Genomic DNA, 27475 nt, shown 5'->3' on the forward strand with positions numbered 1-27475 from the left:
AAATTCATAGTCCTAGTAGAGTATTAAGGACCACTTTCATTCACACTACACACCGATGTTGTAGAAATGAGTAGGATTTGCTTGTAAATGCATCTATTGCCCTTGATTTTAGGATAATATAATGCTTCTAAAATTATAGATGTAAGTAACTTCAAAATCTGGAAAATCAATGATCAAGGCTCTGATCCTGCAAAGACTTATATGTACATATTGGATGTCATGCACTGAGAGTAATCCCATTGGTTTTATACCAATTATTCACATAAGCAAAAAGGAAGCACATGCACAATCTTTAAGATTAAGACCTAACAATGCCAAGGAGTAATTTGCATATAGCTGTCAAGTTTTTGGCAGGAAATCTGTGAGAGGATATGATGATGCAATTTAATAGGGTCTGAGAGGAGACTGGAAGGAAGGTTGAATGGAGTTTGTTTATCAGCTGGGGTTTTTTTGTTTATTTTGCATGGTATTACAGTAGATTAATATGCTTTGATGTCTCCTGTGGCTGTCTGGAGGTTCCAAGAAATTATTATTCTTTTCTTCTTGGCTGTTTTAATTTTCAAGGGTTTTTGTTTGTGTTTTTCCTTTGAATTACTAGAATTTGGATTCACACTTGGGCCCCGTATACTGGACCTTCTAGTGGTATTGAAATATTTTGCTAGTGTGTCTTGTTCACATGCTTAAGCCAAGCTGATCACCAAATTTGCTGTGCAGATGGAATTTTCCCCAAGGCAGGCTACTAGTGACCTTCTTTTTACCTTTTCTCTGCAACATGGTCGTGGTCTGCTTTCTAAGATTATCTGGGAGTTTAATGTAATTATATTCGTGCTGCTAGTGGTGTTATAACACTGGTGTTATCCTTCTCGCTGTCCTCTTGTAACAAACTATAGGTGAGACTTTTGGTCTTTTAATGCAGGTCTGAAGCAGCATGTTGCTTAGTCGCCTGTGTTTTGTGGGACAGAGTGGAGCAGACATTTGATAAATCCGTCTGAATTGAGGGTCTATTACAAAGCTTTCTGTTATTACAAGGTTCTGGACTCTGACAATGTCTAGTGTGAACACAGAAAATGGGTGTTTGTTTCTGAGATTTTTGCCGTATAAACTGTGCTGTTTAAAATCTTAAAGGGAAAAAAGATACTATTGTCAGCTATGGGTAGAGTTTGCAGGAGTATCTTCTAGTTTTATAATACCATGCTACTATACAGATAAAATTAATCAAAAAAAGGTGCTTATCACTGTGACTATCCTAAGAGTTTAGTAAAACATGTATACTACAACCACACCCATGGCATGTGGCACAAAGGCCAGAAAATAAAAGTAGATTTATTTCAGCTATTCAACAGCATATGGAGGCTACCATTTCTCAAAGATGTCATCTTTCAAAATTATTCTAGATTTATGAATGTTGTTCACTAGTGAAAACACTGGAGTAATTATAACCTAGCAGTGAGTAGGTCTTTTAGGTCAGCTGTGTTTATGCTAATGGTTCAGACAAGATATTTTTCTCCCCCCTCCCCATCTGGTACAGCCATCAAATATTTAAGACACAGGGGAACCTGTTATGGACATTTGGGGTCTTTTATTGGCTTTATGGATGTGTTTGCATATGGGGGACTTTTGCTGTTAATATTTTCGTCATTTTGATCTGTTACACATGCCCATACCATCTGTATTGCCTGTGCTTCCAGTAGATATCCTTCCATTATTACCCATCATATCCCCTTCTAGAAGATGAAAACATGTACTTTATTACATATGTATTGACAGCCTTAACTTCTAAAATCCAGTTCAGGCACCTCTGCCTTTCTTGAATGTGATTGGAATATGCAGATTTCAAGACTCTAAAGTACCTGTAGCTAGCTGTGGGTGTGTTTTGTGAATATTATACACAACCAAAGAGCTGAAATATCCTTTTCTTTCCTCATAGAAGAGTACAGTTATGTCCACGCCTGGGGAGTTACCTTCTAGCGCACAGTTATTCCTACTTGTCTGTCTTGATTTATTTCTCATATTGTTTTATTTTTAGTATTATCTTTTAATGTAGACTCAACTAGATTTGATGTGGCTGCTGCAGTTGCTAAATCTTGTGATATCCTCTGGGATCTCATTTTTCTCCTTTGGTTGTTCTTGCCCTCATAATTCCTGATCTTTTTTTGAGTGCGTACAAACTCTGTACCTCAAGCTGGAAAGATGGACTGTCTACTACCAGAGGTCTGAAAGTACTGCCACTCAGGAACTGCTGATCTGTAATCATTCCTCTAATCTAATATCCTGACAAGGCGATAGACTTCAGTGTTGCTACAGAATATGGTTGTTTTATTTCTAAAGGGATAATTTTACTAGGCTTTTTGTAGTCCTTCAGGGACAATGAATTACACAATGGCCCAGATGTAACAAGCAATATAAGAGTAGCAGTCATTAAACTAAATTATTGCAGTCATCCTTACTGTCCTTAATCTGTTATGTTTTTTTTCCATAACAACCTCAGTGTGATAAACTGTATAATTTAAAAGCTTCCCTACAGAAGTGTGATGAGGAATAATTTGACTAGGGGTAGTAGTGGGTAATAATGCTGCAGAGTTTTTTCAGGTAGGCATGGTCATAAATTCTGTAATAAATTAAGCTAGTGAGTACTAAAATATAGAACACTTGCGTGGAATGAATGTAATGAAACAAATTTGCTCTTTGTAAGTGGGAAAGCATGTTAGAAACCTCCATAGCAATTTGTTCACTATTGTCAGAATATGAAAAAACTTTCTATATTTTTCATTTTAATGATGTTATGTAAAAAGAGGGCAATTATTCACATTTGCTTTATGCAATTGCTTTGTGTTTATTCTTTGTCCATTATGACTCATTTTATGAAATTGTTTGTTTTTCCTTTAAGAAAAATTAAGGAAACACTAACCTCTTTTCTAAGTGTCTTTATGGTTGTTTGGATAGAATAGCAGTTGCTCTGTCAGTGTCACAGTGTTTATTTTAATCTCTGAATTAATTTTCTTGGTTGCTAGGCAATTCTACTTCATATTTTTAATGGAAATGACTAATTCACGGTGCTCTCATTTCAGAATATGCAATCGTTTGCTTTAAAACTGAAACTAGATTTCTCTATGACATAATGCTTGGCAAATACTCATGTCGGTGTACAATTTTATGACTGTAGCTAATAAAATATCCAGATTTCTGTTATCCAGTCCTATATTTCTTGTACATTCTGACAAAGCCATTGTAAATCTAAGGTATTCAATTGAGGCAGAAATGGGCTTTTAGGTATATGTAGAGGATAAATATCTGCATTAATGTCTGACATTTTAGAAATTTTTAAAGGCAGCTTATGGAGCTGGTTATGTAGTATGTATTTGAAGTTGGTATTGGTTAAGTCTTTTTACATCCTCAATGGCAATGGTGTAATAAGTGCTACATATCTTAGTTACTCAGCTTGCAGATGTATTCAGCAGGTCTTGCTTATTAGCAGTGCAGGGAAGTTCAAAAATAGGTATGAATATTCAAAGTAGTAATAACCATATTAATAAAGAAAACCTCTTAACAGCCTTTAGTTCCAGAGCTGTTTTTCATACTGGAAAAATATAATGCCTCAGGACAGTTTCTTTAAACTTTAAAATATTGTTTTCTGCTATTTCAATACCATTCTTATTTAAGGACAAATATAAAGGAAAAAGAACTTTAAATGAAACTTTATAGGTTCCTCAGTATCAGGGTAGTGCAGAAGTGTAGGCCTTGTTTATTTTGTTGCTATCAGCTATGCTTTCATTTCTTCTGAGCTATCAGCTAGTGAAATACTGTCTTTTGGCTTGTTATCTCCATTCCACTCTTACGTTTCCATGCTGGTGAACTGCACAGCTTGGAAATGAATGAAATCCACCCTGCTTCTCTGTAGAAGGAGAAAAAGCATCCTGTGGGCCAGAGTGCGAATGACGTACCCTAGTAGGCTCTGTGCTCCTGACATTGGTTCAAGGTTTATCAGCTCAGTTTCTTTAGCCCAGAGCATCATTCTGCATGCATAATTGCGCTTTATTTTCCTTCTCCCTAGTGTATAGTAAACTTGTCTTCCTGATAGTGGCCACCTTTTTGGTACAGTTAGCGCATGGAGGACCACAGTTGATTTGGTTTATCTGAATAATTTGTTGCCATCAAAAAGCTAAATGATGAGTCTAATTTTGTCCAGTTCAAAGACATAATATGTTATCAAGACAGAGGAGACTGGGAATGCTATATATTTTAATGATTTTTGTATTGAGTACACAATCTTTGCAGTATCTATTAATACAACTAGCCTCTGGCAAAATCTTCCAATTGCTGTCTTACAACTTTAATTACAGCTGATGTTGGTGTTAGGTAAGCAACAATACTGTGCTATTTCGGAGCTTTCTAATTGGATTTGAGAGAAAAGGAACTTCAAAAATCACACAATTATAAGTATTTTCAAGTCTTTTTCAAAAGGATATAGGAAAAAAAATAGATCATTCAGCTGTATTCCTCACAGAACAACGTGCTTTTATTCAGTTGTTTCTTATATATGAGCTAATAAGGTGGGTAGATAGCCAGAATGTTTGCAACTGTAATGATAATGTACAATGAAAGCAAGAAGTTGGATCATTTGTATTCAACATATACTTGGGAGACCACCTCACTTTTTGTAAATGAGAAGTGGAATATGCAGCCAAATTTCATAAGATTATATTCATATTAGTGAGCTTTCCCAGCTCATCTTGATCTGTTTTACCACTTAAAGAAAGCAGTATTGAGAGGATAGTTTTCAGTTTGTGAAACTGAGTTATGAAACTCCTGCAACAGAAGCATAAAAATGTTAATGTGGGTGAAAGCAAACCTGTAGGGGATATGAAATAAATTTCTTAATGAACATACACCATACCTCTGGCTCTGTGAGGCAGAACACTTACTTGGATAAACTGGTTGTAAAAACAACTGCTTTATTGTAATAACTTTACCAAATACCAACAATTGCCTTTCAACAAATAGAGTAAAAACAACAAAACAAATATCCCATCAAAGACCTTATCAAGGTAGTTCCAGTAGTGCGCAGCTTCAGTAGGTACAAACGTTGGACCTTCGTCCAATATATGAATTCTCAGTAAGAGAACATGGTTAAAAAAAGGAAATGTGTCACAACAATAATTTCCATCATGCTTGGTAAATCTGAGGAATGAAATTGTTATGAAATAGTGAAGGTATCAAAAGTTTTATTGTTGGATTAAAAAGTAAGCTCTTCTTTAAGCCAGTAATTTATAAATTACTGTTTTAGAGATAATGTTTTGGGAAAATTATTAGGATATCATTTGAGATTTTGGACTGAGATATGAAAGATCTGAAACTGATAATCTGTATTTTACATTTTTCAATTTGACCTACAGAAATTACTACAAAATTGTGCCCTTGAAAAATCTTACTCTAACTCACTATGTCTTGATTTCCTATCTGTGAAAAGCCATATAGGACATATATAAGCTCTCATTTCTTCCACCCATTCTATGACTTGTTTATTGCTTTAATAGGTCATAGTCTTTACATTTCTACAATGGGAGTCTCATCTTAGCTGAGACCTCTAGATACTAAAGTAAGATGAAGTATGCCAGGGAATACTTACTGATTTGCAAATAAATAAATAAATAAATTGCAGCCATTAAGTGTTCTTTGCTATTAAAGGTGGAACACAGGGTAATTGAAGTATCTTGTCTGTCCTACTTTAGTTTCTAACCAAATATTTTATTTAAATGAGCAAAACTAAAGGAGTTGCAATCATTATGCATATGGCATATGTGTTCTTAAAATGAAGAGTGATAGACCTTTGATTTTTAGCAGTGACATAATCTAAGGCAGAATGCTGTGATATACATATGGTGGATGTCTGTGCAGTATGCCAAAGGCAGGAACAGTTCAGAAAGTTGTTAACGTCAGCCCCTTCAAAAGAACTGGATTTCTTAGAGGTAGTAGATGGGTGGTATGAAAAGTTCAGGACAGATATGATTCTACTAGGGATCAGTGTCTCCTCTTAATAATTTTACAGAACTGATACCCAACAGTGACAAATTGGCCTGTGTTTGCTTTCTTGTTTGTTTAAAAAAAATGCATTTTCTTCAGATGAATGGCTGTTTTTCTTTAGGAAGGTGACTGCAACATTTTCAGCTAAAGAAATGATGAAAAAGTTATTTCTGTCTTTGGCAGCAGAAAACGTGGACTTTGTATTAACAGCACACAATGGAACATAATGCCAAATACAAAGAAAATTTCAGGCTGAAGTATGGAAGGAGATTAGCAGTCCTAACTCTTAATAGAAATATACTCAAAAGACTGTTTCTTAATGTATCTGCTTTCTTTGAATTCATTTGGTGTACTGCCCAGGCAAAGAGACTCTGAGTATCTTCCCCAGTGGTGCATGGGATGTGGTCCCATCATGTCACAGTGCATTCAGTCTCTACCTGGAACTATAAGCACCACCACCATCTAATTTATTTTAGTGGAAAGAGTACACTGTGGTGAGCTCTGCACTGTTACAGCAAGATTTATTTCTGCTACTTAAGCTATCTTGTTTAAATGTTGTTTATAGATCTTTCTTTAACACTGCTGTCTGCTAACAAGATGTACACTTAGATGAATTGTTGAAATAGGCAGCCTTCTGCATGCCCCTCACTTTGTTGAAGTCCTTTTAAATAGCAGCTCCTGAAATCACGTGTTACGAACAAAATCTCGGCAGTTGCATTACAAGAGCAAATTTCTGGCCTTCATGACTTCAAAGAAAAAGTTATTCTTAAAATTACATATATAACGTATTCTATCAATGGGATATGTGTTATATGGAGGCTCTGACACTGCTAGTGACACTTTCAGCATGCTTATGCCCTATCCTCATTTTCATTTGCATGCTTCCAAATAACTTGAAATGCTGTTTGTTTTTTTTTTCTTTTTCTGTGGTAAATAAGAGTAGCCCTCAGGCTTTGGTATTTTAGTTTTATGGTCAAAGCACATGATGGACCTAGTGTTTGCCGCTAATGTGCTGAATAACAATGAAGAGCAGTTCTGCCCTCCTTGGGATCTGACTGCAGACAACAAATGTCAAGATCAGAATGACTGAAAGCAATGTCAAACTATTATAAACTTCCCTAGATATAAAAGTAAGAAGGAAGTATTTGTTACAAATGAAACAGATGAAATATAAGACATAAAGGCCTCTGAAGTTAGGCTGTCTCGTACGTGGGTTGAGGAAAAGTGGATGGAACTTTATCTTCAACATTCGGTCAAGAATTGTAATAGCAGGGTAAGCTCGCTAGAGAAGATTAATGATAATGCTAAGAAGTCAATCCACTGAAGCACCGACCCATGTACCGCATCCCTGAGGAAACATGGTTTTCACATTGTATACGGGAGTCCTGTCACAACTACTATTATTTCCTTATGCTTTGGAGAACAAAAAAATGCTTTTTAAAGGTGCATCTTGGGGGGGCGAGGTGGGGAAGCAAAGCTGTATGACTTTGTTTCTGAGGCTAAGTTGTTTGTCTTAAAGAGTGTCCATGGGAAGTGACTTCCCCAGCCCTTCAGCAAAGGAATTGGAACTTCTCTCCTACCACTCTGTTATGAGGACTGCAAATTTTCTTTGTTTAGTGATTTTTTTTTTTTATTTAGACCATAAGCATTTGTTTCCTTGCATGATGGGCAGAAAAAAAAAACCAAACCTCGCCCCAAACCCCCTGAATGGCTCAGTTTTTATTGTAATCTAATATCTGAACGTAGAGTAGTCATAATATATCAGTGTGTTTGTCACTGCTTGTAATAATTACCTGAAATTCAGTGCAGTCACTTTTGGATGAGCTCTTAGTACCTTGGTGACTGTAGAAGGATCAGGCCCGTTTAAATCCTGTACATAGCCAGAAAGTGCTAAGAAGTTGCTGTGACTCAAAGGTAGATTACCAAAAGCAAGCGAAAAGGTGCCATCGCTGTGGCCTTGGAATGGTTCATTGCTCACAAACAGTGGAACCACATGTAAGTTATCAGGTCATGCTAGATGACTTTCAGTAATGAAGTGACTGATATTCATCAACGAGTCATATTACATATGTCACATACACTATACAAAGAGGAATATTTTACTGACATTTTTGGGGATTTTTCTCTTTATTGGGACTGTTTTCCTGCAAAACAAGCTTTAGCTCTACGAAGTCAGCTTTTTTTTTTTAACAGTACATTTTTTTTGCCATATATTCAGCATCTTAGAGTATAGAGATAATGCAAACATTTCCTTAAAGTGGCCAAAAGACTTTTTATACCTATAGATTACAATGGTTTTTAAATGTCAGTATCCTGAAATTTTGTACAACTGAATACTTGATTCTGCTAGAAGTGGGGTGGGGGTGGAGGTGGTGAATGGAGTGGGAAAGGAATGCATATTTGCAATTATTTCCATTTTTTTTTCAAGCGAGTAGTATTCAAAGGAAAGCTTTGCATTGTTTTTGTACAAATTTGATATGAACCTATGAAATTACATTTATTAATTAAAAAATTTTGGAAAAAGATTATTCTTTTCAAAGTTCTATCTAATCTTACAGCAGTTTCTTGGGAAGTCTGAAAGGTTTATTCTTTTTTGCTTGATTTTTTTCCATACATAAGTGTAGTGCTTTCTTTATATTGTGACATGCATAGAAAACTATTTGTCCATAAGTAAACACTTCTATTCCTGGGAGACAGATATATTGCTGGAAGAGGCAGTAAATATACGGCAGATTGGTTTAGTCATGAAAAGCGCTTTTCTGAGTCCTCAGTAGAGGTAGGTGAAGTAGTAGTAAAAGGTGCTCAGAAGATGAACATAACATGTGAGCTTGCAATCTTGGGCATTGTAGGTTGTACTAGCTGTGCAATAATTATTGTACTTTCTGAATATAACTATACTGCAGTTGCCAGAAAAGCAGTGTGTATAACGTTTTACAGAACAGTTTGGTTTTCTCAGTTCTGTGGAACAAACTAAATCCTATAAATGATGATGAACAGAGCTTCAAGAAAATATTTTGAGGAAAACAAAATGCATTTTGTAGAATATCTGCCTTTGTTGTGAAGCAAGCATTAGGCCATCATATTTCAGAGTCATGATCTAAAACAGACCAATAAGGCTTCCGGTGCTAGCAGCATGGGTAGAGCACAGTTGTATGTTGGTATTCCTCGCCAAGTAAAATTAGGAGAGAGGAAAATGGAAAGTGATTGCAGCTTTCTCATGCTCCACTGTTCAACAAAGCCAAGTAGATCTGGGGCTGAACTAGTCTGGAAGAAATAAATGATTACCGTTATTCATTACCACTGGAGAATAAAAAAACAACAAAAGAGCGAAGAGGACTTTCATCATAAAGGAATTTTGAGCAGCTATGCAGCACATAAGGTGGCTGCTGCCTGGAGTTGTATGGCACATCTGCTTATATTTTCAAAATTTCCAAGGACTAAGTAATAGGAATTAAATGAAAATATCAGTCTTAATGTCATAAATGAATGAAACATCTTGAAAATGAAGGCTCAGAAACCAGAAAACAAGTGAAAGAATAGAAGAACCTTTAAAAAAAACCCCAAACAAACAAACCCCCCAAAAAACCAAAAAAAACCTCCCAAAACAAAAAAAAAACCCCAAACTTGTTTTAAGTGGCATATGGGGACCTGATTTTCCTGTCTTTACAGTTTATGGCAATTAATGTAGTCTTACACTGTTAATTATTTTACGATAGCAAGGCTTGTGACCCCACTGCAGCTGCTGCTTGGGTGAGAGCTGTCCTTTGGCTGTTCCTTTCACTTGAATCACGGATTTTCTGGCTCCTAAAGCAGGTAATAACAGGGCTATTCAGAATATGTAGTTGGAGGCTCTGTGTCTAGGGGTGTTGTAAAATGCAGTGGGTGGGTAGAGACTGAGTGTATAATGTTAGGTCATTGTATCAGTTCAATGAAGACCTGCGCTTGCAGCAGCTGGATAGTGAAGTACGTCTGATGGGTCAGAGACTGCCAGGGCTGTATGGCGTTACACGGAGTGGGAGGGTGGGTAGCTGCTGGAATTGCCAGCGGCTGGCAAATGAGGTAACTAGGTGGATTGGGAGTGTTTAGTGTAGAAAGGGAGTTGTTAGGACAGGAGGGTCTCCATCATTTATTCTGTGTCTAGGGGATGTGATGTGATATCTACATGATATTTTACTTTTGCTCTTGGCTATTGAAGCAAGAAGCTGGGAGAAGAAAGCCAGAATCACTTTTCGGCTAGAAGGCGTTTCTGTAGCAGTTACGCTGGATCTGTGCAAAGCTGTGTCGGGGGCGGCGTTGGCACTGAGATTTTAGCCAGAGAGGAAGCCTTGAGGACTTCAGCATTTTCCCCAGGCAACAACAGAAGAGAGACAGAAAATGCTGTGTCTGCTTCTAGCTGAAGAGTTCCCATGAACTCTTAGCCCTGTATCACTAGCTACCTTGCAGTGCTGCATCGGATGTGCACATTAGTTTTTATAAAAACACTGCTTTGCTTTGAGCAGTAACTCTTAAGTGTAGTCCACTGCTAAAGTTATTCTTTGGTGATACTTGCCAAAAGCTGAGTGCAGCTTGTGCAATCAATCATAAAATGTTTCTTTAGTACGAAAGAGTGAATTATCTCATTTTTACTGCCCTCAGTCTTTGGCTTTGGGAAATGCAGCACAGTGTCAGGAAGCATTTGTTACTGTTGAAAGTATTTTGCCGCGGTTTCTCATGGAGATAGGAGGCATTGGACTGGGATCTGCTGGGAGTTTTCCCTAAGCTGGTAACTAGGAAGAGAGGCCAGACTTGTGTAGGGGAGGGGAGGGCTACCGAACAGTGAAAGCAGACAGTAGAGTCTGATTTTTTCCCTTCCAGATGTCGTTTGAGAAGTGGAGAGAAAGCTGAAGTAGTACTTTCTTCCCTTCTAAAGTGCTCCTGTAGACATTGATGCCAAATGATATTTGGAAAGCTCCACTTCCATGGAGGCAAAAATTCTGAAATCATTCTCTCACAATGATTCTCATTTAAGGATGTGTTGAGGAGAAACCTAGGCACCTTTTAGTCACTGGCAGATGCAAAGCAGATGATCTTGGTGGGGGGGGAAACTGGAAGTTTTGTATGTCCTGCAATCAAGAACAGCAGACCGGGCTGTGCAAATTCTTACGGAATTGCGAAGAATTGGAAATCATGGTGAGCGTTTTGTAAACCAGCAGATAGTCCTTCTTCACCAGGGCACCATAGGCTTTGCACCTGATGCAGTCAGTTCAGGATAATCCTTCCAATGTCCTATTTTGCAGAGATACAGGAGAAGCTGTGCTGTGCCCCAGCTGACATGGACTGGACTCCTGACAGCATTTGTTCCACAGACACAGCAAATCTCCACGGAGCATGTGTGTGTACCACAAATTTCATGGACCAAGTCTGAGGGAATTTTTAGGAATGCTTCAAAGAGCACGTATCTGAGATTATGCCTATCCCATTGCCATTTTCAAGTCCCTCCTGCAAAGCCTAAAAGAGATCCTAAAGTTGCTCAAAGAAAAGCTTGCTAGATTTCCCACCCCTGAGGGCAAATTAATGTATTTTCCTTTAACTTCAGTCTTTGGAATAGTGGGAGGTTTTTTGGCTGTAACTTTAAAAATTGCAGCCTAGAGGGACACCATGCATAGCCAGTTTCATCCTTAATAATTGATTTTGAAAAATTAGTAAATAAAAACAGTGTTTTACATTGGAAAATATTGGCATAATGATGGAAATCCCTGCGTCTGAGAGAAGTTGAGTGTAAGGAAGAGGGGAAAAGAGTGGAAATAGCAAATCAACACAGGTGTGTATCTGTATTACTGGTGTGTAATATCTGTGAAGAATGAGAGATTATGGGTTTGATAAAATACGTATTGTGTGAAGTATTAGTAATGTATATGGTTTTATAATATTCTGATATTTTGAACAGCAAATATAGAGATGAATTTGCTGTGTAGGGAACAAGGCAAGATTATAAACAAAGATAATCCTCCTGGGAGATAGAAAGGAGAGCCCCTATGTTACTTCTGCATGGCATAGTAGCATGGGCCTAGGGAGCACTTTGAAGATATGACAAATTTGGGATTTAATTTTGGGAAAAAAAAACAAAGCTAGAAGAGCCCAGAGGAAGGACCAAGTGCTCAGTAGTGTGGGATATAATGTGCATGAGAAAGGTGGCTGGAAGTGAAAGGGTTGTGTGTGGTTCACCATCTCTATAAGCTAGCTGAACTATTAGACAATACTGCAGGGATATTATGTATAATCTAGAATAGCAATTTTTACCACTTACTGATGCTGAATTTTCTAGGATAAAGTTTTCACCTTTAAGTTTGTGTGGTATCAGTGATCTCAGGCAAGCATAAGAAACATTTGCATTCCCCCCCACCCCCTGACAATGAGTTTTAAAAAAAAAAACCTATGGATGTCGGCAAGCCACATCAGGTTTGGAAACATCAGTTTCAAGACGTGAAGTGATACCCACTCTTAGGTGTTAATCAGAAAGGTATTTCTGCTGGAGGCAGATAGTGGAGAAATAGTCCCAGAATTTTGGTAATATCAAATTGCTGCAGTATGGATTCTTATAGCCAGGCAACTAATACACATATATAAAATATTAGGAGTAAACATATAAATAAACCCTCAGTGGTTTAAAAAATAGCATGTTCTACAGATACTGCAGAAGGCTGCAGCTATTTTTTGCTCTCTGCATGGCTCCTCAGATAATTCCATTTGGTAACTGGTGACACATGCCTTTAAAAAAAAATTGTTGACTTTCATTTAAAGTGACAGGGTAATATTGCTAAGAAACTAAAGAATGTAGGTAAATATATATTAAATACGTATTTTTGCATTTGGTAATATGCCATTATGTATATTTAGTTCTCTTGATAGTTGCCAGTCTCTTCAAGCAAATTATTTATGTTGGAATAATCTATTTGCAGAGAATGAAAAGAAGAGAAGGAAACTGGGAAACGAAGGGGGGGGAAGCTTTTTGAGCATGCCTGTGATAATATATTTGTGAAGGGGCAGAACAGCATGGGAAACCTGTAACTAACCTGCATGTAGTGAATTTTTAAATATAAATCCATGATCTAACTGTCTTGTAGAGATCACTGGGTTTTTTTAATGATTTGCTCCTATGATGGCCATCTGTACAAATATATTCTAAATTAACCATTACATTCTTATAACTTGGAAGAACGTTTTTATGTTTTGATTCTGTCCAGTTCTAGCCAAGAATGCAATATGCAAAAAGATACTTAATTCCCATTACTCATAGAGCAATATTGCCTTAGGTTTGTGAACGTAGTTAGAAAAATAAATACACAAATATTGAATGCAGATTATTATGGTAGAAATTTCTCCTTTAAAGCAACAAATACATTGGAGGATTAAAACATATCACAGCTAACTCTGTTTATAGTGTTCTGGCCTTTCAAACGGACTAAGATTTTGTTCCAGACATCTTTGTAGTTCAGTCTCTGGGATTTAATCTCTGTAATGTGTTACACTCGCTATTGTCCCAGTGAATTTGTTGACAGACAGTAATTGGGTCACTGCATTGAAATGCCCGATGTAAGCCCCGAGTTCTCCCTGCTCGTTGGCAAGGCAACCACAGTGGTCCAGGAAACATGCGCAGAGCGGGCTGCCGGCCTGCCGCTCCCAAATGGTGTCACGGGAGGGCAGGCAGGAAAAACCGCCTGGGTGCTGAAACAGGCAGCGGGTCCCTCCCCGTTTTTTTCATGTGTGCATTGTCTTTCGGTGGTGGGAGGGGTAGAAATGCAAACTTACAAATAAAATGAAGCAATGCACAGCAATTGACGCTATATGTTATGGCTTTGTTCTTAAGTCTTTGGATACTATTTTAGCTTGGTGGGATTGAATACATTATACATCAGTTGGATCTAGTTGTTCTAATGTATGACAGAAGAAAGATAAATATTTCATAACTGCTTTAAATCTTGCTCTGATTTGCCATTCTCTTCCCCCCCTCTTCCACAACTCCTTATAGAGAAGCAACTGATAAAGTGCTGTATTCCATGATTCTATAAATAAGCAGAATTCCACATGTGTGGAATTCTTATGTAGGATACTAGTTGACACTCTTCATTGACTGGTTTTTTGTTTGGGGTATTTTTTGGTCGCACAAAAAGGGGGATAAAATCCATAGACTGTCAGTTTCATTGTTCATCATATATTCTTAATTTTTCTGTTGCCTTGGGTCATTTAAAATGAGCAGTTTGGAGATAGTTTCATCTAGAAGCATATCAAATGCTGATGAGGAAGAAAGAGAACTTTGTTTTTTTCCAAGCTAAACAAACTCTACAAATACTTCTGCTTTTTGTTCAGTCTGATTTAGATTGTGACAAATCACACAATGATGGAAGAAAAAAGTTAATATCTCTTGTGCAATGACTGAGTTTCTCAAGATTCTTTTATTTCATTTCCAGAGGTCTCATTTTAATGGACTTTTTTTTTTTTCATAGATTAAATCACCTCCTCATTGGCTTAAAAATCTTTTGCAAACCTGGAGTTTCTAAGTGATGAGAAAATAAGTAACTGAAACTAAATTAGTCTTCATATTTTAAACTTTTTTAGTGTGGATGAAGGTGTTAGAATAGCATAGGATACTATTCTGTACTATAGCATGGTAATAGTAATTAGTGCTAGTAATATAGTAATAGCAATATTAGTAATATCACTAATAATAAGAAATAGTAATTATAGTATGATATAGTAATACTACAGTATATTCTCAAGAAGGCATGATGTAGATGCATCCTCTGTAGATATCTTGAAAATGTCATTTACTTCAATATATGCAGATGTTGGAATGGTATTTCAAAATAAAGCTGAAGTTAGTCATACAACTGGGATTAAAGTCTTATCTTCAGTGTTTATAGTGGCATAGTCTTGCTATCCTTACAGACAGCAGCTAAAACTCCAGTTAAGTAAAAACCACCTGTGCAAAGCCAGCTTTATTTACAGTCCCCACAAAATGGACTCTACATGTCTGCATAATTAATAACAATGAAACTTAAAAGCAAGTGGAGCTATGTATGATTTTTACTCAAGTGAAATAAACTTGGAGTTCGTGTCTACACAAAAATTTCAAACAAGGAAAGAGAAAATCCTTTGTGTCTTACTGAAGAGGAATTCTCCTCTGTCCCCTCAACATATATGTGTGGGGAAAAAAGTCGTGACTTCAAACATATAATTGATAAAATGCTTCTGTTTCCATTCCATGAAACTACAGATTTGTCATTATTGTCAGAATCTCTTGATCCAATTTTGTTCTTGATTTAAACAGGTAGAAATTTAAGGGAAATGCTTTTATACTGCGTACTGCAGATGCTTGTGGAGAGATAAGTTAGGAAACTTCATTTGCAAGTAAAGAAGATGGCAATTAACAGAGCTGTTCATGGCTGGTTTAGTAGCTTTTCTCAAATGGGTAGAAGTTTCCAAACTTCCACAAAGGTAGTATAAATTGCTAGCACTTTCTATTTATTTGCTTGAATTCAATAATTATTAGCATTTATATTGTTACTGTAAGTTAAATGTTTTGATTTAGCCAGAAAAATCCGGACTAGAAGGAACTGCCGTTTTATCTTGATCTTTACTATAGGATACTTTAAACCAGGCATCCAACATTCAAAAGACGTCAGCGATAATTAAATTCATACCAGTTTCTGAAAAGTAGTCCATGCACAGAGGAAACTTGAATTTGAACATCCACAAGTTCATAATATTAACTGTTGATCTAATTAACTGATTTCTACAGCTGACGCTGAAGCATGAATGTTACCGCTAAAATATTTTGCAAGAGAAGGGCTGTGAAGGGAAAAGGAAGAAATTTTATAATTGCATAGAGATTAAAATCTTTCCCCTAACCAAGTCAAGGCATCAATGAAAGTCTTGCATCTGGAGGAGACTAAGCTTTGTTAGTGACACTGCTCCATGGACTATGTGTTTGTTTGCTTCAGTCAAGTAGCTGATGACTGGAAGAGCAATGATTAGAATGTTATCTTGATGGACGTTGGTAAAACCATCTATTTTTGTAAAATAAAAGCATTTTACAGAGCTGAGGGGCATATCATGTTCTGTAGCTATGAAGTTTTTTAAAAAAGAAATTTATTCCCACAGTTTTCTCATGGCAGCAGCCATAGAGCTGGTTACAGTAGCAGCAGCCAGCTCTGTTCTGCCATTCATGCAAGCATAGGGAGCCAGGCTACCTGTATCTTTCACATAGGTTTCAGCTATTCCAAAAAACTAGAACACCAATGTCATAATGCTGCACATCTGTGCCTGATATAGCATGTAACTCTTGTCACCTTCACAACTCGTATGCTTCCCATCCTCATCAGCTGATCAATAGCAATTACTTCTGCTGAAGAGTAAACTCACATTGCATGGTAAACACTTCACACTTCATGTTTTGGGCCTGCAGATGTTTCAGAGGTAGCAGAAAAAATACAGTTTGGAAACCCTGTTATATATAAACAAAAACTCAAAGTACTTGGGGATCTCAGAAGGGTTTTAAAGATATTCCTAAGTATATGCACTTACAAACAATGATACACTGGACGAATAAGAAGTAGGTAAGCTCCAATTCAAAATAGCTGAAAATGGAAGGTGGGCAAGTTAATTATAAAAATGATTAAATTTTAAAACGGAGGCTAGGTGAACACTGAGTCACGATCTGGTGCAATGCCACATTATGCTCTGTATATATTTTAGGCAAAAGGGGAAAAAATGTGGAGCTAACAAGTCTTGGTCCTCCCGATATTCTTTGTGTGTTATCTTTCTCTTCTCTCCTTTTCTTACAAACCATCCTTGTCTGACTTGATTCTTGCCTTGCATAGTTTAACTAAACCAACCTTTGAATAGAAGAATTAAAAAATCAGTAGATTATTGTACTACTAATAATAAAAAAGACTTAGGGAGAAGGACAGGAGGTTTTGATTTTTTTTTTTAAAAAAAGTCATTACAGTTTCTGAAGTAGTTAAATTAGCTGTTTTAACCTTTCACCTTTGTTGCTTAATTATTACCTAGGCAATTAAAGTATGTTTTTAATAAGAAAGAAAAGTAGAACCAACCATACATAAGCATTTTTAAAGGCCAGCATACATATATTAGCTAGTCTATTTGTTGTTCTCGGTCAAAAAAGCAGAGAAAATTTTCCTTTTCATTCATTTTGGGTTTGAGTTTGGAGAAACTCCATGGCTTTTGAAAGCATTACTTGTTCCTTGAATAAATGGGAAGTAATCTTGTGTAAAAACTTTTTCAGCTTTTCACTGCTATTTTTATAAAAGGATTGTCTCTTTATAAGGAAGTTTTCTTTTCAGTTTCTTGTAGTCTTTTTCTTTAATACTTTCTTGCTGTTTGTTTGTCTTCTGAGCAAAAGAGCTAGACATACTGCTGTTCAGTTTGACCCAAGTAGCCCTGTGATTGTAACTCTTTTGTCCTTGTGGCTAAGGACTCAGTGCTGCTTTTACAGAAATTAATGATAAAACTGCACAGACTTCGCTGCTGTATAGTCAGATCTTAAATTATCCGCATCTGCAGTGCTTTAAATTTCTTCAGGTCCAGGAAGAAATACATCATATTTCATTGGAACATGTTAAAGAATGTGAGGGGACAGAGCTGCAAAAAAACCAGGGACAGTAAATAAAATCTGCCACAACTCCAGTCATTCGCAGGAGGGACTCAGATTTCTAGAGGCTGTGCTTAAGGGGTTTATTTTCAAGGGGATGCACAAGACAGTGGAGGACATATGGCACAGTCTTAAATCTCACAGCTTCCCCTGCTTGTTTTATTTCCTGTTTGTAGCACTGTAATTTTCAATACGTGTTGCATATTTTCCAAAATGAACTTTTGATTGTCAGAAGACTTGGGAATTTGATTTTGTTCACCTACAGGGATGTCCTTTCCACCTTTAGACAGCGTATTTGGAGATAGCTAGTACCTGTAGCAAGGCGTATCTTGAATACTCACTGGATATCTGTTTTAACAGATGGACTGCAGTGAGTATACATGAAGCTGGCACCAGCTCCCAATCAGCAAAGTGTGTCAGGGATAAGGATATCTTTAACAGGTTAAGGAAAAATAACTTTCTCCTGCACCAAAAATGCCCAGGTCCCCCAAACCAAATAAGCCTAAAAATCCTACCACTGATTTTTGACAAGTGATTTCCTGCATGATTAAATAAAACAACATATTAGTTTTTCAGAAAGAGCAGAAATGCGTTTTCATATTGAAATTATTTTGATTAAATGTTTTACCTATAAATCAAGATGAAATGTGCGCCTTTTTCTTGGCCCGGCTGTCATGTCTTTTGAATAGCCCACTAGAAGTGAAAGGTAAAACAGAGATATTTAAAGTATGTGTGGAGATGTGGGGAAGATATTTCTTTTGCCTGAGATCTGGCAAGGCGGGACTTCTTACAGAGTCTTTTCCAATTATATTTTGTTTGATTAGTGGTTTTGGAAGTGCCAGATATGACTTCCACTGCATTCTTGGGGAAATAGCACATAGCCTAATGGATTGAAACATCACAGAGACTATTTACATTTTTCTGTATTTTAAGATCTTGCAGAGTTAATGGAATGTCACTAAAGCATCTCTCTCCACATTTTCTATTTGCATAGTAGACAGTGTTATTGTAACATATCCTGCTGTTGTCTTTTATTTTAAAGTTTCTTTGGAAACTCAAAGATATCTCCCCTCCTCCCCCATTTATCTTCTGAAGTGGGACAGAATAAAAGCTGAAGCCGAAAAATATGAAGGGAACAGGAGAAAAAGCAGTTCTTCTTATTGTGATATCTTTCTGCAGTAGAAATGTTGGGATCTGACCATAATTTTGTCAGAGTTCATAAGCAGAAGAAAATATGAATGCCTTTACTCTATTTCAACATGTATGCAACCTTAAGCCACAGGTATGTTAGCTGTACATTTTGACATTTTCTGCCACAAGATATTCAACAATCCTCCTCAGCAGTTTGCATCAAGTGTTTACATCATGAGCTTCCAAAGAGGCTTATTTTAAAGCATATCTATGTTTTAAAATAAATACAAGCTAGCTCTACTCCTCGCAAAAGCAAGTGTGGGAATACAAACTATCTATGACCAACAAGAAGATCTAAAAGCTTCTCATCATGCTGTTTGGTTTTGGGGGGGGTGTTGTGGTTTGGGGTTTTGTTTTTTTTCTTTTTCTTTCCCTTCCCCCCTCCCCCAAAGATTCCTAGGTGCTTGTCCCCAGAGAGCCTCCCACAACTCAGCTTTGGATTTGAACTGGCAGGGAGGCTTCCTGAAGTCTGTGGCAGTAGTTCCATGTAGGCTGCGATGGACAATAGCACTATATTTTCAGGTTCCCAGCCTGAATCTCTTGCAGTTGTGCATATAAAAGGAATGGAAGACTTAGGACCCATCCAAAAGGAAATTAGAGTTTAGGTATGTGCATTTTAATCTGATCCTCACTAAACCTCATGAGGTTTTGCCTAATCCTGGTGGCTTCTAAAATGTGTATGTACCAAAATATCTAGGTTGCATTAGAGACATCCTGGAAGTAGAGCTGCCAGTAACTGGCTTAGTGGGTTTCACATCTTTGTGCAGTTCATCTATGTGCAGAGTGTTGCTTCGCCTGTGTTCACTTACAGGTTTCATCTTGTGAAGTGTGATCTGAAAATGCATCAGAGATGGAGAGTGCTAAGTTAATGGTTACAGCATATGCTTGGGATCAATTCCCTTCTCACCCAAGTTTCCCATGCCTCTGAGCATATTCTAACAATCAAGCTGTAGGTCAGGTTGAAATGGGGGCCATTCCATCTCTGCTGAAACTGTTGGATTTTTCTGAAGATAATTATGGATTCAGCAGAATAGCGAGAGGAAGAAAAAAAAAAGGAACAGTACAGAGAGCATGATGATGAAGCCTAGTGTTTGCATGCGTATTTTAAATAAGCTGTCACTAAATAAATTATTGAAGTAAGAATTTGAAAGTTTGCTTATTATGCTGGGCTATCACAGTTTCCTTTCTGACACATGTAATTCTTGTCCTTGCCCTGGGTAGGGAAACTGTGCATCTTACAAAGAATTTTGTATGCTGCAAAAGTGATACGCTACGAAGATCATTTTGGACTTGTACCTTAGTGTATGTAAGTCTAGATACCCAAACGAAAAAACCTTTCAATCTTAACATAGGAATAGTAACCACTATGTATCATAATAAAGGTGTCCTGAATTTTTTTTTTTGCAAATGCAATATAATGAATGCAAAGTGCTCTAAAAGTACAGCTGATACTCTCAGATGCTTCTGTGGTTGTTGGTCCTTTAAAATCTTCAAAGAGTGTTTCAGTTTAGCGCACACACTTGTTTTCAGTCTTTTCTGTAGCATTAGGATACATGGGACACTGAATTCAAGATCTTAATGGGTACATTTTGCATATATTATTAAAGCACTTACAATCTATTAGGTTCTAGCCAAACATATGAAAAAAAAAAAAAAGCCTCTTGCCTGAACAGCTTAAATCTTAAATGTTATTGTAAATGAAATATGAAAGGTGAAGATAAAGTATGTAGCTGACACTTTCCCATGCAAATATTGGGCATTTTAAAATTTTATATATTTTTTTCTTTTGAGATATTTGAAAGAAAAATAAAAGTAGTACTTCATAGTAGTTAATGGAAGATATTTTAGGATGAATGTGCTGGGAGGAAAACAAAGCTCATAAAATGAGTGAGACATAGCAAATGAAACAGTGAAAAGCTTTGTTCTGATTTCTTCCATGTTGAAGTTGTTTTATTTATATCTCATTAGTAAATGGAGTATTCATAAAAAGGCTTGAATAATTCCATGAAATGTGATAAAGTAACAAAGTTCTGTAAAGTTTAAATTGTTCTTGTCTATTCTGTCACTGTCTAGCTAGTTTTTGATGTAAGTGCATTCCAAATCACTTTGTGATAGTTTTCCAGTGACTGGTATTAAATAGGATGGGGACACTAGGAGAAAATGGCTTAGTTAACACCCATAATAACTCATGCTGAGCTTACAAAAGAAGGAAACCATCATGGAAGAGGGGGAATATCTTAAATGTCTTTTTTGTATTATTAAAACTATACTTATTAGTTTTCTGATAGAATAGATATTTGCCTGTTTCCTTCTAGTATAGTCCTCATCACCTGGGTTCATACTACTGTTTATGACTTTCCTGTGGTCAGAATTCATCTTCTGCCTGACTGGAGTACTTCAGCTACACTGATCCAAATAAATCATTATTCGACCCACTAATTTTTAAAATATACCCACATTTTACTGACAGTGTCCAGAAAATATGAAGAAGTACTTTAAGTTAATTAAACTGAAGAGTCTTATTTTGCCATTAAAAAAAGATGTGATTAAGATGGCACAAAGCAAATTTTTCCAAGTGTAGAATGACTTATTTAACGTGTTGAAGGCAAATATCTTAGCCTAACCCAGGAGGAACAATATTAAATCATACTAGTGATGAGTTCTCAGTCTGCCTAACATTTAATTGTCTAATGTGAATTGTAAATACATAGTATATGCTTGAATGGGATTGTGTCCCTTGTGTGGCTGCTGGGCTGTATGGCCAGAAACTGAATTTCCAAACAAGCTGTGCAAAAGCAGTGTCTCATATGAAGCTGCATAATTGACAATAGTTGTAACTGACCTGTATTTCCGGATTTGTTATTTAACTTTTATTGTTATTAGTAATTGCATCTCTCTTTTATGCAATTCTTCATTGATCTATGCTTCTCTTTGTTCTAGCATTATCTGATTTTGCTGATGTGAGCATGATACAAGAAGCAGTTGGCTGCAGTGGACTTTGTCTGGTAGTTGGAAATAAAGGCTGGGTGTCCTCTGTTATTTCTTATTTGCATCTTTGTAATCTTCACAAATTTTCAAACTGTTTTGGTTTTGCATCATTAATCATTTTTATAGCGTTTATAGTACAGCTTTAACATAGAAAATTACATTATAGAAATTTTGTGGTAATAAAAAGAAGAATTTAAATCACCTTTTACCCCTTCAAAAAAATGGTATGAATATAAACATATATATATGTATCTCCTTGGTTTGCTTTGCTTCTTGTTTGTATTGTATGATGCTGTTATTAGAAGGTTCTCTATGTAAATAGAATAGGGCTCAATAAAGTCTGCTGGAAAGTTGGCCTTTTAAGCAAACAAAAAACTACTAGCAACCATCAAAAGTGGCTGAAGTGATGTTGTTATATATATTTATATCTTATTACACCAAAATTTACAAGAATATGAGATAAATACTGATTAGATCATTCAAAATAGTATTTGACTAGTTAGGCATACTTAGGTTTCAATTGCTTGGGCCGAAGTTATGCTAATATATGACTACTTTTCAGAAACTGCTAAGCAATTTGTAATTTTAACACCTTTACTGGTAGATTGGTATTGCAGCTTTAGTATTGTAGCTTTAGTATTGCAATGGTGTTTTGCTTACTGTCCTATTTTCTTTATTGAGCAGAACTGCAAAAGCAAAGAAGTTTCTCAGGAACATATTCAGTTATTATGACAGTGGCTAGGTTTTTTTGTTCATTTGAAATTAATTTCTGAGTTTTGATTTCTTTCCCTCAGTTATTGAAGCATAGCACTGCTTTGGCACTCAGTTCAGAGTGCTTACCTGTGTTAACTGACAGGAGAAGCTAATGCAGAAAAACATATTGCCCTTCACTTCTTGTAGAGCCCATCCTTGCACTCTCTTAATTGAATTGATCTCTGCTGCATCAGAGCATCGAAGCCTCAAACCTGTTCCTTAACCCAGTCTATTAGTCTGGTGAGAAGCATGCCATGAGGGAGCCTTGATTTCAGTCTGTCTTTATTGACTTAAAAAAGCCACCAGGCAAATAACCTTAATCTTTGCCACATTATGAAGCTGTGCACATAGACTTAAATCACTCTGAAGCAGGCTAATAGAGATATTGGTAACTGATTTGTTTGAACAGTTTAGATAAAAATCTTCGGCTTAATAAAGTCTTTTGCTTTTTATTTTTTCAAAATTGTGCAACAAAAATGTGGTAAAAGAGCATTTTGTTTCCATTTGTTTCTGGCTATGCAATAGCTATGCAAGGACAAAGTCCATTAACTTTTAATTTGGCCTGTACAGTTGGAAATAGTAAAAACTGGTTTTCTACTCAAAATACTTTAGCTCAAACTGGCCGTCCCTCTGAAACCTGGACCTGGAGTTCTTTCTCAGACTGATTTATTCTTTATCTGTATTGATATTTTTTTTAAGTTTTTATTTTTTTAGTATTTGGTATTCAGTTCTTCTCATCGTTGTGTATGATCCAATTTACTTTTCTGTAAATGTGCTTGCAGTACAGAGCTGTGATAGACATATTGACATCTAAATTGACATGGTTGCATGGTGATTGATAGAGAGATGTCATACTGACTTCCAGGTTTGAATTTTTCTTCTAAGAAGTTTGGATTGTGTTTTTGACAACTGATACCTTTCTTGTCCTTACCAGTACAAAACTGCTGCATGTGATGGTGACACTGCTGATTTGTGCTTACAGAGGAAGAATCAAATACAGTTCTTTAAGTTGCTTTTTCTGTTGATACAGTCTTCTCCATTAAGAGTATTCTATAACATATATTACAATTATTTAAACTGCTAGTGATTCCTTCTAGGTTCAAAACTGCTTGTTTTGGGATCATGGCCATCAATTCATTTCCAGTAAAAAACTGACTAGTTAAATTTTACTGAAGTTTCTTAAGCCACATTTAGTGTGAGCATACTCCTTTGTTCTGTAATATAAACATATATTTGTGGAGGATTTAGTCTCACTTTTATTGTGTTATTTTTGTACCTGAGATAGTTCTGTATTGAAATATCTCAAAATTTGCTGTATCTAACTTATTCAGGACACTTAAAAATATTGATAATATAAGAAAACCATGGAACTATATGAATAATCATGGCATAGAATATGGAACACGTTGCATTTCAACACAGTTCAGTTTTTGAGCAATTTCTGCAGTTTTACTTGTGTGTTTAATTCTATGAATATAACAGTTGAATTTGTTTATCTTGGTAACAAAGTTGTTCTGAATCAAATTGGCCAACAAAAGGAGGCGCCTTGGTTTTCTTCAGGAAGAGAGAAAAATGACTTCATAGATTAACAGTTAGGGCATTCATTCCTTATGAGACATGCTTAAATTTCTAAGTGAATTTAACCCCAGAAAATGCATTTCAATTTTGAGCCCTAAAAAAAGCTCTTTCTTTTTGACCAATATCAGTATCATTTGCTGAATTCAACATAAATTCACAAATACTTTTAACTCTGAAAAAAATAGTTTTAAATGCATCAGTAATATGTAAAAAAATGTTTGTCTAGCGTTTCTTGAGGTACATATCTGCTGTAATGGCATGATGTGGTTAGTGACTCTTCTCTCTTCTCTCACGACGGCTAGGGAGAACCTCTGAAGTCTCCAGCGCACTCAGGCAGTGAGTGCAGTTGTCTGAGACTCCTACACACCCTTCTAGGCATTCCTCCAACCCGCACAGTTACCTTCTGCCATAGTTTTAAATGTGAAAGCTAAAGTAATCAGTTTAGGCAAGTAAGATACGAAAAATCTCTCGGCCTTATTTTTGTTTAGTAATTTGCATATACTGAAGAAGAATATAGATCTCTGAACCTTGAGGTGTCAGCAAGCTGTCTAACCAGACACAGAGTCATATGTCAGACTGTGGTAGCCTTGGCTGTACCATGCTCTGCTGCGTGTAGCCTGTCATCTGTTTCCTGACACAGGTGGCACTCCTCTGCTTAGCAGGAGTATCAAGTGTTACGATCACAGAAAAAGATAAATGTTTGTCCTACAGATCAGTTGGAGGAAATAATTTGATGATGAAGGCAAAGAATACACATATGCTGGATGTGAGGCAGAAGAGATTCATAGGTGCAGAATAATGTTTATGAAAATGTTAATGTTATAGGTACCTAACACTTCTCTTTCACAATTAACTTCTGTTTGTCCACTGTCTTCCTCCTAGAAATCTTCTAGGTAACACAGTGTTGTGAAACATTTGGTGATGAGCCTATCTGCATGCCCTTTTAATCACGATTAAACAGACATTCAATGTACGCATACTACTGTTAGATATGTATTTCACCTTCTGATTGGGAGACAGCCAGTCATTCAATCTATTGATCAAGTACTGGTGTTTTGTGGACATGGGTTGATCTCATAGTCAAATCTTGATTTTAGATGAGTAGTGGTTTAGTATATATGTAGTAATTATTTACGGTAGATAGTGATGTACTTATCACTTTCAAAATGCTTCATATTGAATTTTTAGGTATGTGGCTTTGCCGTTATTAAAAACTTCAGAAGTAACACAAAGCTGCTCAGTGCGTGCATGCTAGCTTTGTTGATATTTGAAATGCCTGGCATGATAAATTATTGAATATATTTATCTGGATTGACTTTTCAGGGCTTACCAGTAAAATGGAATACTTTTTACATGAAAGTGGCTTCATGCTAGGAAGGTTTTGAAGGCATTCTGTATGCACAACATACTTGCGATATAATCCACTTAAATCCTGTCTGTTTAATTTGAACTGTAAAGTCAAGTACTAGTCTGGTCTTCTCCTTCCTGCATTAGCATGTCTGGTATTCTATCTGCATTAGCATATGGTAAAGCTACTATTTTGCATATATTTCAGCTTCATATGGGCAGCAGGTCATTCAAGACAAAACCAATTTGCATTTATGGCTTATTCTTTAAGAGCTACCTCTTCACGTTCTCTTTATGTCAATAATCCTTACAGTGATACTTCTGAGACCCATAAAGATTACTTGTCTCTGCGAATACTACCATTTGGTGCTATACAGCTCCAGTCTTGGTTATTTAAGTTTGTTGTATGCTTGGGCAGCTCTTCTAGACACATTAAAAAAAAAACAGTTTTAGGTAACATTTTCGGTCAGCTGGGAGCTGCTACTTAAAAATACAGTACTCACTGGCAGTTATTTGCTAGAATAAGCTTTTATATGATTCTATGGTTTTATAAATATTATATTTGCAAAGCACAGTTGTGTCCTGATTGGATGGTGTGGCAATGGTAACTGAGTGATCAGAATAAAGTGTATGGTAAAGTCCCCACCGCCAGCATTAATTATCTGTATATGGAAAACATAGGTCTAAATATATTGTGAGGGGAATAAAAGTCTACATTTAACTTCCCAGATGAGAGCTGTACGTTTAAGTAACTAACTCAGCTGTGATTTCGATGTCATACTAGGACTCTAGATGTTACAGCGTATATAGCTCTTATCTAAATGTGAAAACACCAAATTGCAATTGAATAGTAGTACTACTCTTCTAGTAGTATTCTTATAGTAGTACTACTCTGATGTCCATTTCAGAGGTTTCCAGAGTGAAAAGCAATAGGAAGAATAGTTAACCTAATCATACTTCACCCCTGAAGGAAAGTCTGTCTGTAGTATAATAGAGCAGATAATTTATTCAAGGACAGTTGTTTTTGGTTTTGTTTTATTTTTTTAAAGCCTATTCTTGTAATGTTTCCAGCGTAAGTATCTGAATAAGTTATACACAAACTAAATTAAGGCATTGCAGAAATATTTTTCACATCTGACTTTTTTGGAACCAATCCCAATTTTAGTTTTCTGAACTATGCTATTTAGTCCAAATCACGCTATTTTTTTCAGCCCCGTCTGGATTCACCTCCTTTGTGTTCCTAAGTAGCTGAGTCACTGTTTGTATGCCAAGTGTCATGATAAATACCTAGTTTGTATGAGCTACATGAAAAACACGTGGCATGATTTTCTCACTTCTTTTGCATATTAACTTGCACAGTATGGTGTAGCTAATTAAAAAAAAAAAAATCTTGCATTGTATTTCTTAACTAAATATTTGGCCACAGAAAGTAAAAAACCTTTAGAGAATAAAAGGAGTATGTTTGTACCTTAGCTAAAGATACACAAATGCACCAAGGTACGCACAAGGATACCCAGATTTACGTTTCTGTTCCAACACTGACATATAACCTTAAATTTTTTTGAATCTTTAGTCTTTTAAAACAAAGCCTTAAATACACTTCTTGTTGCTTTCAAGGTTAGCTTTATATAATTTTGAGTTTGAATTTTGCAAGTGAATCTACTCAGTGCTTTGCTGAAGCTTAAGTATCCCCTCTTGAATGAGAAACTTTATTCATTTTTATGTCTTATAAGTATGTAAGTTGTTCCTAAAATACACAATAGTAGGTGATACGGAATTTTAGTGCTTGGCAGGGTACCAGGAGGCAACACTGTCTGTGCCTCTTTCTGGATTCTGTTTAGGGAGTACAAATTGCAAAACTTACTCATATTTTGCCCATCTTCAGAGAGGCCAGAGACAACCAGCTTCATGAAACCAACAAGTCAAAACTTGTTTTGACTGAAAACT

General features: G+C 36.3%; 1 protein-coding gene across 1 annotated transcript in view; it reads left to right on the top strand.

Moving 5' to 3' along the window:
* The window catches only part of GPM6A (glycoprotein M6A), a 125672-nt gene that overhangs the window by 10333 nt on the left and 87864 nt on the right, over nt 1-27475 (top strand). The window contains 1 exon segment of the mRNA XM_050895908.1: nt 565-577. Coding sequence (XP_050751865.1) covers nt 565-577 — 13 coding nt within the window.

This window comes from Gymnogyps californianus, chromosome 4 (genome assembly GCF_018139145.2).
Source record: "Gymnogyps californianus isolate 813 chromosome 4, ASM1813914v2, whole genome shotgun sequence".
Classification (NCBI taxonomy): domain Eukaryota; kingdom Metazoa; phylum Chordata; class Aves; order Accipitriformes; family Cathartidae; genus Gymnogyps; species Gymnogyps californianus.